The sequence below is a fragment of the Metopolophium dirhodum genome, chromosome 6 (genome assembly GCF_019925205.1).
Source record: "Metopolophium dirhodum isolate CAU chromosome 6, ASM1992520v1, whole genome shotgun sequence".
Lineage (NCBI taxonomy): Eukaryota > Metazoa > Arthropoda > Insecta > Hemiptera > Aphididae > Metopolophium > Metopolophium dirhodum.
Genome location: NC_083565.1, coordinates 27,893,470 through 27,909,065, shown reverse-complemented (window position 1 = coordinate 27,909,065; position 15,596 = coordinate 27,893,470). Strand labels below are relative to the sequence as shown.

At 27.7% G+C, this 15,596-nt stretch overlaps 1 protein-coding gene across 1 annotated transcript; it reads right to left on the bottom strand.

Moving 5' to 3' along the window:
• Positions 1-1,096: 1,096 nt before the first annotated feature.
• Positions 1,097-14,288, bottom strand: LOC132946642 (uncharacterized). The gene is made up of 11 exons (XM_061016687.1): positions 14,203-14,288; positions 11,038-11,221; positions 7,878-7,963; positions 7,455-7,538; positions 6,971-7,119; positions 6,748-6,858; positions 4,223-4,414; positions 3,227-3,354; positions 3,008-3,120; positions 1,505-1,625; positions 1,097-1,213 (listed from the first exon to the last, which is right to left on the bottom strand). Exons 2-11 carry the CDS (start codon positions 11,201-11,203, stop codon positions 1,116-1,118), a joined length of 1,248 nt encoding a protein of 415 aa, XP_060872670.1. The 5' UTR covers positions 11,204-11,221; positions 14,203-14,288; the 3' UTR covers positions 1,097-1,115.
• Between the last annotated feature and the right edge of the window lie 1,308 nt (positions 14,289-15,596).

Genomic DNA, 15,596 nt, shown 5'->3' with positions numbered 1-15,596 from the left:
TTAATTTACTGCTATGTTAAACAAAAGTTTAAAAATATTTTATATTTTGAGAAAAATCATATAAATTTTAAACTATAAGTGTTTAGTGTTGGAAAATAATTTTTTGTTCCCAATCTACAGGTAAGGTAAACAATGATATTTATACTTGTTTTTTGTGTGTGAAGACAAATATCATAACAGAAAATTTTTTTCAACATCGAGGTTTTTTTGTAGGAATTTGGATCAAGGTAGATTGGGTGGATTGGGGGCAATATTTGTTACTGTGTTGTGATTCAAAAATGAATAACCATAGGTACTTGAAATTTTTACCAAATGTATTTTAAATCAGCAAAAATATTTTTGATCTTTTCTTTTTTTTGGTTTATTTGTACTAAGTTAAAAAGCTATAAAATTTAAGACAAGGTTCCTCCGAAATAGTTCTTTCGGCAATTAAAAATATCATAAATACATCGCTAAATTAAGACTCCCAACTTCCTAGGCAAATTGCCCGAATGCCAATAGCCAATAGGTACATTGATAAAAATATTATGATATTATCTTATATTAACTTTATACTACACGTCTACACCGTAGTACTAGCTTATAGCGGGTAGTTGGTGGGAGATGTGGAGCACTGACGAAACTCGGTCGGTGGACTATATACACATTTAATTATATATTTTTTTGCATACAAAGTTGTAAAACCTATCTTTACCTCTTTTGTTAACTAAGTATTCTATTAAGGTGTTATTATTCATATATATATAATTTTTTTGAGGCTAAAAAGTTTATTTTCTGAATTGGATATATTTCAAAATCTTGCCGTAATTATGTTATACTATTAAAAAATGTTTACAAGAATATTATTTAGATATATATTTATGTGTGGAACCTAACTAGATAGGCGCATATTATGTTTGGAAGAAAATTGCAAAAAAATGTGTTGGTTAAAGTAGAAATACCTCTTATTTGTTCGTTGTTAGTTATCAAAGATAGCTTCTTGTAACACTTAACACATAACTATTTATTACATCCTAAAATAAATTGTTGTTTTTTTTTAGATATTTATTATGGTTAGTCCAAAACTATAATTACATCAGAGATGTATTATAGAAAACGGTGGTCAGTGAAGATTATTATTCCATCCATGTTGATGATGTTGTTGTTGATATTGTTGTTATTGCTTCTGTTGTTGGTGTTGTCGTTGCTGTTATTGTTACAGCTGGACTAGTCACTTTAAAAAAAATTCAATTCATATAAAAGCTGTATACTTTATTTTTTAATTATTATTTAAAGTAATATTTTTTATGTAGGTATATCAACATTACTTTTAGTATACAAGAACATGTTTAATACAACCATTATTAAATTGTTTGGATTACTAAGTGAGGAATGACAATTTAATTCCATAAAAAAATTGTTGTTATTAAATAACAATATAAAAAGCAATATGCTTAACTTCCCGACTTTTTTACTAACTCTCCCAAGTGTAACCCATCAGTAAATAACTATAGTCTATACTCACTTTTCAAGTCTCCTGTCCCAATGTTTTGCAAACGTTTTGTCTCCCGTCGGGCGCTATTAAACATGGTTATTTTTTTTATTTCACTGTCATCAACTATAGTTAGCGGCGTGGATTTATCTCTCTGAAAAATAAAAATAGTATTTCATATAGGTAGGTAATCGGAAAAAAAATCTCAATCATAAATATTCCAAATAAAAAATCCTTGGTGAAAAATTCTCCAGTTAATTGTGTGCATTTTAAAATTGGTACAAGAAAGAAAAATTCCTAATTTGTTAACTCTAATTATAAGAAAAGAGTTTTTTAAAATAATTGGTTCATCATAATTTACCATTAGTTAATATATTTAAGTCAAAATGTTTGTTAAATTATTATTATTATATATTTTGTTTTTTTTCAAATATCAATACACTACGCTAAATCAATTATTAATAATAATTTTTTCAGTAATGTTATGGAATTTTTAATAAATACCTAATACATTATTGTTATAACTTATTACTGATTGCATCAAAAATATCATTGTTATTATTAACTAACAATAATTAATTAAATTTGGTACATAATTCAAATTCTCTCGCTGGACAGGATATAATATAGCTCGCAATTTGCTAAAATTAACATGTTTTTTTCTGCCGACGCGACGGTTGGGAACCAAAACTGATAAAGAAAAATGATTTATTTTATTTATTTATTTAAATTTTAGACAAATATTATTTCCAATACAAGATGCTAATAGATAATATACCTCCTTAAAAAGGGCACTTTCAAATATACCAGGAATAAAACAAGACTAGTAAGTTACGTTTGAACAATATAAATTATAATATATACTTTGAAAGTTTGAAACAAATTATTAAAACTATTAATGAAATCTAAGAAGATAAATGTGTTGTTATGATTTTAGATCTTGGCAGTATATTAAATTAAGTAAATTATACTCTGAATAGTGGATATAGTATCCAATGATTTTATAGGGACCAAGCTCCCCCCTATCTTGAACATCATCTATATTATAACTCTATACTTGCGATAACTATTGATTTTTATTGTAATTATTCAAATTAATATTTGTTGTACAATACAATCAAGAATTATTTAACTCATTATCAATGCCATTATCTCGTTATCATCAATATATAACTTATACTATAAAATTATTATTAACACTATTAATATTGTACCAACACTTGTAATACCATTCAGTGTGCTGAAACATTATAATTTGTGAGAAACAAAAATGATATTCTGTTACATAATAATATCTGAATTCTGAATATATTGTACCTATTCCAAGAATTAACAGATATGCCTGATGGTATAATATCACAGAATTTGTTATGGCAATATGGCCAACCTAAAACCAAGGTTTTATTTTAAAAAATACATGTCCTACTGAATGTTCAATTATTCACATCCATACGATTTAGTGGAACCGCGGAAGTGTCAAGTTCGATACGATTATTTGTAATATTTTGTACTTGTACCTAAAGTTTTAAAGCTTACCATAGTGGCATCGAGGTATTCCGGACATGATGTAATATCCACGTTCTTATTAATTTCATTAATTTCTTCTTCATAATAATTGTGTGGATCATGAGTTATAATTCTTTTAACAGCTACAGAACATATAATATTATAAACTATGCATTATCAACCGATTCACACTGACAGCATTAGTCCATTCGTTTTTGACAAACGGATATAATATATTAATATACTCACATTCGATTAACTGATGCAGTGTACCGTCAAACTTGACTTTTAAATCAATATTCGGATTAGTTGAATGCAATTTTCTAATGTCATCTGAAAAATCTTTTCTGACATTCTCCAGTGGTTTGTTGACCAAACTATAACAAATTGTACGTGTATTATTAACCCGTAAAATACGAAAATTATTATTATAACTTATAAGACAAAGGAAAGAATGGACACCGGTTTTTACCGTATTACACATCACAAGGAGATAACACAGTTATTGTCCACTGTTTTTGGGTTTGAAAAACGATCCTATAAACCAATATTGTATGAAAGTGATGAAACAAATCAGTTGGAAAAAGCTAAGCATTTAAACACAGTTAATTCTATAAAAATAATGTGTAATATGGCACATTATGGGCCATTAAGCAACAATCGTCAAAGTCATTAGATTTATGAGTTTTTTCCAAGTGGGAGATCAGGAACAAGGGTTATTCAATCTCCGTAGTCCGTTAATCAGATCAAACAAAACTGATTATTTGTCTACCCTTATTCGGTGCCCCACCTTTTTAAGGAGGTACATTTTAAATAATTTCTAATTCCTTGCGTGCATGTGTGCGTACACTAGTAAGTGATCAAACTACAAAAATATTAATAATTTTGTTTTTTTTTCTAAAAGTATCAATAACGGTTGATAATATTATAATTTTTGCCAATTGTATAAAATAACTAACCTAATAATCCAATAACATTTTTGAAAAAATATTTTAATTATAGTCAAGATGAAGCTTATTTGAAATTTACTTTCTTACATATTACATGTGTTAATTAATTAGTTTAGACCAATATTGTTGATATTTTAAGTGTTTAAGCGTTAAATTATAATAAAGTGAAAAATTAATTTTTAGTTAACTTCATGATGAATTTAAATATGTTCTCAGAATTCCTTTAACACCTGTACCAAGATTACTATCTAATATATTATAATATAATATTTCAATGATAATATATGTGCCGTACTGTGTAATATCTAGATCTGCGTTGTTCCTTCCCTTTAAGACGCACTCAGAAAAATCCAGATAAAAATCATATTTTTCCTTTAATCCGTCTATTTTCGAAATAGTTTTAGTCATCTCCTCCAATTTTCTTTTGTGATACAACTTTACATATTTTTTCATTTTTTGTTCGCTCCTCGACAATTCGTTACGAATCCTGTAAAGCATATGATATTATTTTGTTATTTAAAAGTTAAACACTCATGACACGGAAATCGAGTCATGATATATTATATTATCATTATGTTATAGTAATAAGTTATTAATTATTATTAATATTAATATTCATGTTATTGTACAACAAACTCATGTATTTTGTACACGAATACACGGCACATGCTTTCGTGCTTGTAATATGTTAATATAATATAACATTTGTCTTAATAAAGTGTGTGTAATGTTAATACAAGTCAATGAAATAAAACATTCAATTGTGGGACTAAGATAATACAGTAAAATAGCGTAATGATATTCAATAAGTAACCGATATGGCGATATAGCCATATAGGTAACGAGTAATGACAACATACGCGGAACTACGGAGTGTTCCGAGTGTGTTAAGGCACACCCTAATGTAAAAAAAATTAATTAATAACATTTAATAATATACATTAATTGAATTTCAATTTTTTATAAGTAAAACTGCAAGTATTCAGAATAATTCTCTGAAATAATAATTGCATGTATTTTTAGCAATACTGCTATTTTACATTGTTATTGAAGCCTGGATGTTTAGACTTTAAATCACTACATCGTATTTGTTTATCGACTATTATTTCTTAAATTATATTCAATGTTATTTTTGTCGACACGAAAACTTCGGTATAATTATAGTGGTAGAAGCCGGACCGTGATAACTATTTTCAGTGAAAAAATATTACCTTTCCTCGAAAACCGACACCGCGCTGATATCGATGGTTAAGAAATAATACTTTGGTAGTTTCAAGTTTGGTATTTCGTTTAACGTGATGTCGTAATTCGAGCAACTCACAGACACCATAATTTATATTATTGTTAACTTTGTGTAAAACATGTAACAGGAATTAACGGTTAATGTTGAAGCTTCTGAAGTTATAGAAGAATTTAAAAGTTTTGTGCCATTTCAAAGGCGATTGTTATTAACAAATATAAGCTAATACTTTTTATCATAAAGAAATTATACTGGTTTGGTTTCAGTTTATTTAGTAATAAATATTAAATCATGATATAAATTAATATATTATAAGATTAAACAATAAATTATCATAAGTAATATCTACTTACATATTACATATAGTAATATTGTATATTATATTTATCAGCCAATAGCCATATAGATAAATATTATAGTATTGGTTAGTGAACAAGGGTCGGATACTTAAAATATATTATTAACTTTAGTGTATTTTATATAGTAATTACCGTTCTATAGAAGAAAATTATGAGCTAAAAAAAATCATAATGCGGGTTAATTTGTCTAAACACTCAAGTCTGTATTATAAAAAAAAAAACTAGAAAAAAAGGCCGGACACACTCAAATGTAAGACTCTGGGTCCGCCTATGAACGACAATAATTGGACTTTATTATTATTATTATTATAATTATTATCTTGATTGTTAGGATTTTTTCTGTGATAGGTACTATGCTTTTGAGAAAAATCAATCAGCATTTTTAGGGAATACCTATATCGTATACCATCACGTATTGGTAAGTGAATCTTATGGCTTATTGAGTGCAGAATATAAACCTTAGTTTGCGCAAAACATATGACATCATTAAAATTTAAAATTTCTTGGAGCAGATACAGGTAAAATTTTTTTCAATTATATTTTGTGATAATATAGGTTAGGTAGTGGTTAAAGTGGGAGGGGATGCAAGGGGACTCAGTTCCCCTTCCTCTGACGGCGGTTAAAAAGCGTCCCCTTTAACAAATTAGGATTTTATATATTAGACATTATACTTAAAATTATAATAAAATTTTTATACTAACCGGATATCGAGTATAGGCCGAGTAGAAATGTAAATACAAAATGGGTATTATACTATTATCAAAGTATCAAGTATCAACTATATAAACATTAGACAGTAAACACAAGATTTATTTTTGTAATTCGTAGAGGAAAAATATGATTTGTTTATAATCAACTGGCTATTGTAAATCGGTTCAGTTATTCCCATGTATATTCCTAGTTATGTACCAAAATAAACTATAATTTTTTACCCTAGAATTTTAGATTTTTCTTGTTATTTTAATTATAGGTATGCATATATTTATTAATATATTATCAGCCATTGGTTATAACTATATAAGTAGAGTAAAAATGTAATATTTCGCCAGGTACTGAGTAAGGTCCGGGTAAAAATGTAGGTATTACGCCGGGTACTGACTAAGAGCTTAGGCTTAAATATTATATCGAGTACCCGGCCATCGAGTAATTGCCGAATAACACGGAACATCTCTAATATAAATTGTAGCATGTTTAAATTTTACTGAATTAGATAATACTTACTCTTCATATTGTATACACATTTTTTTTATTATTTCACCCTTTTGCGTGTTTATTTTATCTTTAGTTGTCTCTGCATTTGATTTTGTTAGAGTCACAAATTTTGATTTGTCACTGTTTAAAAAAATATGTATTATTCTTAAAAAATTCAAACAATAGTGTTTTGTATTAGTATAAATTAAAAAAAATAAAAAATATATTGAAATTATAAAAATTTTAACCATACCATAAATCAACTTTATTTTTAAATAAATTTGACCGGATCTCCTCCATAACTTCGTTTATATTTTTAAATTTGTGAGTTTGATGAATCATTAAATGGCATACTGCACAATGAAATGTTCCGCATGGAATACAATATACCTCAATGATTTTCTGTAATGTAAATTACAAAACTGAATTATGTGGCAATGTAGAATGTATAAAATATGGGATTCATTATAGGATTGAGTTTTAAAATATTTAAAATAAACACAAATTTGTGTACAACAAATATATTCAACTTGAAATTTTTTTTTGTAATATTTTTTTAAATTAAATTAGTTCTTAATACAATAAATTAATGAATTTTTTTAAAATGAAAAAAACTGTTATATATTTTGATTTAGACATTTGTGTCAAAGATAAAAGTGCTTAATAAGTATTTTATTAAAAATAAAGATATATTTTAATTTATTCCTGATTCATATAATATAGGTAAATGTACTTACATCCACGCAATTTGGACACGGGGCTTTCGTCTTGTACTTTTTTTTATGGTATCCCATGTAAGTATAATTATTTCTTAAAATAGTCTAAAAACAACATTCGAAGGAAAAATTAAAATCAAATAGTTATTTATAAAATATTTAAATAATATTTTATACAAGCGCAATTTATGAGTCGGAGAGGGCTGTGGCTTAATGGTGTATGAGTGTAAGGTTTCGCCAATAGATACCTACTGAAGAGATTTCAATAAATAATTAATAACGTCGAACGTATTTAATAACGTGTGTTAAAACTTTATCTACTTAAGTAGTATAGGTACAATAAGTCACCCTCTCTACTACAAACCATAGTTTTCATTTAAATTGCACCCGTATACTGAATAAACGATAAAATCTGATATATAATATAACTAAATTTATGATTACTTTATCAAAATGTTCAAATATAAAAGAGTAATTTATGAGTCCGGTTGAAAGGCCAGTTTCCTTTCCACATTTGCATACAAAATGACCTACATAAAACATAAAAAACATTATGATAAACAAACATAATATATAGCTGGGTTATAAAGTAAATCAAATATAAATATTAGGTACTCAAATTATAATAAAATTGCTTTGACGTATTATAATATACCTTATATATATTCTGAATATTATGTGTTTTAACTTTTTATTCATATAAATAATTATGTATATTATTATATTATTATAATATTATTTATTCAATCTTTGGTATCCTAATTCATTCAACAAGTAATAATTATAATTTGTAACAAAAAAACAAAATTTGTATTTGAAATGAATCTATTTTCCATTCCCCCAAAATTATGTTTTTAACATTTTACATGTAAATTAAATTATTTAATTTAATTACGACAAATTAATCTATAAACATCAATAAGTTTTCTACAGAATTATTAATATACTTAATAAATAGGGAGTGGATGTTTATGCATTTATCATATTTTTTAATAACATCTAAATTAATGCGGAGTAAGATAGAAATTTGTTTCATGCTTTTAGTGCATATTTGATGTTTTTCGTTATATACTAATAATATACTAAGGGACTCGACACGCATAATAATAGATATCCCGACGGCGGCGGGAATAGCCGGTTTTCACCCGCGGGTTCTTCTAGATATTTCGATTACTGTGCCTTATCGCCTTATCGACAGGTTAGGTTGTCGCCGGAGTCGGTATCGAACAATTTCGCTAATTGCAGTTGTGTTCTACGTTTGGTTAGTTTCGTTTTCGTCCAAAGTGAGTTTCTATATTGTATAAAGTTTAATACCTATTTATTTTAAAATGCCGAAAATTAATTCCAAATCGTCGAGACTTCATAATTTGGTTTTCTGAATTTAAATTTTTTACTACCGATGGAATTGTTTTATACTGTAGGTATATTGTGCAATAATATAATGAAAATAATATGGTTATTGCATAAAAAGGTTGAAGACCCCTACTGTAAAGAATTGTGTTAAATTTGAATTTGATAGTAATACCATTGTTACAATTTGATACCATTGTTTACGAAAACGATTCTGATCGAAGACGGTCAGTCAGCCTATGATATTAGTAAGTATACTTGATGATATTATTGTGAATAAAGTAATTTGTTTACCTATTTACATGGAACCTTGTTTTATATTTTCAATCCTTAGGTATACTAATTAAACATTTTATAATTTTTTATCTACAAAATCATTTTTAAATGTTGTCAAAATTCGAACTTTAAATGCTTATAAAAAAAACTGCGCCTATGTATTTTTAATACTTTTAAACTGCCAATGTAACAATATATCAGTTGTCTTGTATTCAATGTTCACGCTTTTTGACCCAACAAATAAAATATTATTGATATTTATAGAAAAAAAACTAAAAAAAGGTGGGTAAGTGGATGTCGCTCTGCTGTACAGTAGATTACAAGTGGGTCACTGTAATTGATGGTGTTAAATTTGAATTCAATGATATAATATCATTGTATAAGAAAAACGATTCTGAGCGAAAACGGTCAGTCAGCCTATGATTTTACCAAGTATATTTGATGATATTATTGTGAATAAAGTAATTTATATATAACCTATTTACGTGGAGCCTTGTTTTAAATTTTCAATCCTTAGCCATAAAAGTTAAACATTTTATACATTTTTAACTACAAAGTAATTAATAAATTATAAATTTGATAAATGTTGTCAACATTTGAACTTTAAATGTTTATAAACAAAATTGTGCCTATATATTTTTAATATTTTTCATCTGCTATTAGAACGATATATCAGGAGCCTTATATTAAATTTTCACGCTTTTTTACCCAACAAATAAAATTTTATTCATATTTATAGAAAAAAAAAACTAAAAAGATTGAAAACTGACAATGTCCGTAAACTGCTCAAAAAGAGTCAAATTATTTTCAAAATGTTATTGTGTATAGAAAATGCTAATACAAACATTCAGTGAAATTTTCAAGTATCTACAATCATACGTTTTTAATTACAACAAAATAAAAAAATCGTTACATGAGATATCGAGTGAATATCAAATGTTGTAAAAATATGAATTTCAAACGGTCTTCCCGTTTTTCCTTAATTTTTCTTTTGTTTTTCACGTCGCGTTTGAAAACTACTGGGAAATGCTTACCTTTCATCCCCCAAAGTACCAACTAGATTCACTTTCCTATCAGAAAAGTTACTGTTGAAGAAAATTCAAGCACTTTTACTGTCCTAATAGGTGATGACAGTCATAAAAAAAAAAACACACATCATTGTAAAATCAATACATTCATCGCTTCTCTCAGAATCTAAAATTGAAAATGTCTGTAAACAGCTCGAATCGAGTTAAGATATTTTGAAATTTTATCGTGTATATGAAATGCTAATACAAATATTTAGTAAAAATTGAATTTATCCACGGTAAATCGTTTTAGAATTACACCAAAAACCAAAATCGTTTTTGATAAAAACGTATTTGCATAAAAATTTCCGATTTTTCCTCGGTTTTTTTCTTTATTTTGTTTTGTTTTTCCCAGCGTTTTTAAAAACTACTGAAAATTTTGACCTTCCCTACGTATTAACTATACTCACTTTCCCATCAAACAAGATACTGAAGTTGAGAATCAAAGCTTTTCCAAAAGGTGACGAGTCATCACTGATGACAGACACAAAAATAAATATTTCATAGCTATAGTGTAACTTTTCAGTAAACTTTTTTTTGTTTAAAGTAAAAAAACTTATTTGGAATCTTGTATTAAATTTTCAAATGATAGCTATTAAAATTAAATTTTTTTTTTGAATTCTAACTGAAAAATAATTTGCACATATTTGGGGTTTTAATGAATTTTGTCAACATTTAATTTTAAATGCATATAAAAAATAATTGTGCCTATATTTTTTTAATCATTGATTTTTACTCTTTATTCCGCTTTGTCTGCATGGAAATTAGTACTATACATGAATTAAAACTATTTTGCATATTAATATTGTTGACCAAATTTTACACATTATATCATGTTTGATGAATATTATCTCGCCTTTAATGATTAAAACTATAATATTTAGATAAGCAGAATATTAAGAACACCTCACCTGGTACTTTAGAATTTGATTTAAAACATTCTTTGCACATGCCATGAAGACAATCCAAAATTTTGGAACTACAGTCTAAAGGCTTTGTGCAAGCCACACATTTGTTCAATGCCCATGGTGTTTGGGGACCTTTGGTGATCTTGAGTTTCTTTTTGGCAGGCTCCATCACAGAGGTACCAGATACCTAATTAAAAAATGATTTCTTAATTGATTGTAATACATGCAGGTACGTATCATATTAATATGTATTAATTTATTTACAAAATATATAATGTGTACAATCACAGTTTGTGTACAATATTAAAACTTTTCTTATTTATATTTTATAATTCGTTATTTTCTATTGTTTTCAAATTATTGTCGGTGGTTGCTTAATATTCTGTAATTTAATTTAAATAAGTACATTGTGATAAATATGGATCAATGGTTAAAAACTGGTGCAATAAAAAAACTAGACCAAGTTGGAGAAAATATTAATTTAACAAGTACTTCTCAAGACTTACCTAAAGATTTGGTACAACATACAGAAAATACACAGTCTTCAGTTCTTCAAAAAGGTAAAAAGAAAAAATACCCTGATGAATATGTAAAATATGGATTTTCATAAGTAGGAGATTTTGACTATCCTAAACCTAAGTGTATTGTGTGTGGTGAAGTATTGGCGAATAGCTGCATGAAACCTTCTCTGCTCTTAAGACATTTAGAAACAAAACATTCCGATTATAAAAATAAAGAATGTGATTTTTTTAAACTTTTGGCTAGAAATAATGAGAATACATCGATTTTGACATCATACATAAAGTATATGACATATACTATAAAATTTGTATTTTGTATCAGCTGATTATATATTGTATGATATAATTATTATACAAATTGAAATTGTATTTAAATTATTTATTTTACAACCATATTATATAGGTATTGTTAAATTATGATTATAAAATAAGGGAATGTGTGTAATATTATTTCATAATATAAATAGATTATTAAAAGTATTCTATTTATAATTAATAGAATGTGTTTCTTATTTTATGTTTTTCAAAAATTGTAAAATTGTTATATTATGATTATAAATTAATTATAAGTGACTACGCTCCGTCGGCCTCCTGGTGGGACGCTCTATTATCAAATGTATATTATAATCAATCTTTTTGTAATAACGAAAAAATATGTTAAGTATTGTAGTTGAAAGAAATTATTAAGAAGTCTGATGTAGTAAGTTACATTTTGTATTTTTGAATTAGTCAATAGCACAACACGCACAATAGTGTTGCATTTATTACTGTTAAACTTATATTATAATGGCTATTAGAAGTGTATGTTTCATAATGTTAATCAGTTTTCTTTCAGTTAATTATATCAACAGAGATAGTTGTATTAGTGAATTTTATAATTTAAAATGTTACACAAAAGTCAAAATGTTATTCAACTAGCATATTATACCTTAATACTGTAGTAAATACTATTATAATTCTAATTGTATTGGTGTTAGTAGTAAGTTTAATAGGCAAGTAGTAACAATAATAGTGTAGCTGGACAGTTCCTGCAATCCACGGTACCGTGAGTCTTATTATATTCTCATTGAATTAGTTAACCATACTCAGAGTGAGTTAAATCATTATTAGTATCATTATATGCCCAACTGTTGTGTGTTATTAATTATTGGATAGCACGACTAGTACCATTTATTTAAGTTACACTGTTAATTATCATTTTAATATAGTATATTATATATTTTTTGTCACCACACATTATTATTTATTATTTTATTATTTGGTTGCCCCAAGTTTCTTACCTGTCTTACCCAACCCCTTGTTCACTGCAGTCGAACCCTTCGTTTACAAGTACGGTTGTGTGTAAGCAGAGTTCCTCATCATACAGTCCATTCCTTTTAGAGCTCTAGGTGTCGGGGAACCTCTCATATTGTTTGACAGCCCTCTCCCGTACATATATTATATATTTATATATTAATAATTCTACTATAGGAATTTAATATACTAATCTACCGATAGCTATAATAATAGTATCCATATATAGTTATAACTATAACTATGTTATATACAAATAAATAAATACAAAATAGTAAATACATATAGTTATATAAACCATAATGCAATTACATAAATGCATGTTTATATAATATAATATGTAAAAATATTATATATTATATAACAAATTATATAGAAATCGTTCTGAAGCCAATGTTTTGTTTCAATTAAGTTTCAGCTAGTATTTTTTATAATATTGCGAATGTTTCAAATGTAACAAATACTTTAATGTGTGGTTCGGTATGTCTCTGAAACATAATCATAGAAAGTTATCTGAAAGACTTCACTGAAATGTCATGAAAAAGCGGACATTGGGAGTAATCAGAAATATGTCAAATACTTATCTGTTAAGTTCTGATTTGTAATCGCAACACTGCAAGTATTGCAGAGTTTATATATCTGATACTAAACTGAAATATTGATGGCTATCAGGGTATTGACTATTATAACAACATCTTACAAAGTTTGATTAAGGACACTATATCTTAAGATCAAATGTGTGTAATATGTATGTAGCTTACTAGCTTAGACACTCAAGACTCAAAACTACTTTATTGATTTTGATGAAAACCTCAACAATTATTTTTAAAGATATCAGAAAAGCTTAGAGTGTATTATTTTAAACCACGTTAAAAAATATACCAAGTTATATATCAAATCCACGACTTGCGATTGCCCATCTAGGTTGATTTATTTGACAAATCTAGATATACACTGACGCCGAGATTTGTCCGTAACAGTTAACTAGATGGCAGGTCTAACTCTTTTATTATTTTAGTTATGGGCAATAAATTCAACTTTTTTAAACAAAATTGAATTTATCTCACATTTGCTGATTTAAAACTTATCAACTTTTTCTTTGAATTTTTCTTAAATTTAAATCTATTTTAGTGAATAGGTACCTATCGACTAACTTGATACACAATTAAATCATAAATTAACAAAATTATTACCTTTTTTTAAGTTAAAAACTAAACATAGTTATCAACAATTATAATTGTTGAAAGTAATAAAAAAAAAAGTTAGACCCTCTATCCCTCTCCATCAAAGTATTTTTTTTTCATAACTTACGGTGTATATTATCTATGATTACAAGTTATAATTTATTACATACTTGTTGCAGTCGGAAGTCACAAACTGCAGTCGTACAAATACAGCACTCGGCGATTGGCGACACTGATTGAAGAACCCTTGCAAACAAAGAATTACGGTAAAAACGTTGGAATTTAAAATATAACAAAACGGGCGCGGCGCGAGTGTACTCGACGACTGTACTATGTCTACTAAGAGTACTAACCTACCGCATAGTGTACACTCCTTTGGCATTCGGCGATACAGATGGCGCCTCGGCGCGGCGAAGGATTGTATTCGACGCTGGCATTCCGACCATAGATTGTACGTTATAAGTAGAATGCGTATCAGTGGCGGTGTTGGTGCGAGGAAAGTGGGGAGTGGGGCATTATATTGGATGCATTATTTTTTTTTGTAAAGAATTTGTACGAAATTCGAGAACGGCTGCGCGTCGCTGTAGCGTTGTTATAATTCATTATAGCCGTTGTCGTTTTTGATAATGTGATCCACGCCGCCTCCGCTACGCGTAACATAGCACATTTTATGTTCAGCAGAACACGTTTATCTTCGTTTTTTTTTTTTTATATATTAGAGCGAATTAACCTATTATACAGTTTAAAGGTAAGATTATTATCTAGACAATGACGTAGGTTTTTTATTATATTTTGATTTTAAAGCGAGTTACGAGTATTTTAAGATGTACAATTAGTTTACAATTTTAAAATACACATAACTCGCTTTAAAATTAAAGTATAATAAAAAGCCTATGTCATTGTCGAGATAATAATCTTCCCTTTAAGTTTTATAACAGGTCAATTCACTCTAATTTTTTAACTAACGGAGCTACACGTGTTCTGCTGAGCGTAAAATTTGCTATGTTACGCAATTTGTAAGACGGAGACAACACATGCTGGTATCACGTCCTCTTAATGCATGCGAGATACGTTTACGCACGCGCACGCAAACACGTAAAATAGTGTAAATGGCACGTCATGTGTAAGACAGCGACCGAGGCGTTCAAAATCTACCACCTCTAAACGCTGTCCACCGGGTACGATGAATATATTCGAGCTACTCGCTATATGGGAGACTACACTCACATAGCTAGGCGCCGTTGTCACTGCTATCGCTCGACTTGTGATTTAATCATAACTGGGCACTGGCGACTGGCTAATATTTCATCCATAATGTACATTTCAATGAATTATACAATATGACTTATGAGTTACTGTGTAGGAGTAATATACAATAGTGTATTTAATATTTGGCCGCCTCATGTAAAAATAGATTCATGTTAGAACCGCCACTGATTCTTATGCACTAAAAAGTGTTAAAATATGTTAAAATCGTGAAAATATGCAAGTAAAAAAACATCCATCGCTGTTATAAGTGTAAAATCAGAGGGGACCAGAGACAATACGACGTATATTGAGAATA

Bases quoted from the DNA above. Each gene is read 5' to 3' on its own strand.
- LOC132946642 (XM_061016687.1), bottom strand. From the start codon at position 11,203: ATGGAGCCTGCCAAAAAGAAACTCAAGATCACCAAAGGTCCCCAAACA. The intron at 7,539-7,877 runs GTAATCATAAAT...TGTTGTTTTTAG, and splicing joins TATTTGAACATTTTGATAAA to ACTATTTTAAGAAATAATTA. The intron at 4,415-6,747 runs GTAAGTATTATC...TATGCTTTACAG, and splicing joins ATGTGTATACAATATGAAGA to GATTCGTAACGAATTGTCGA.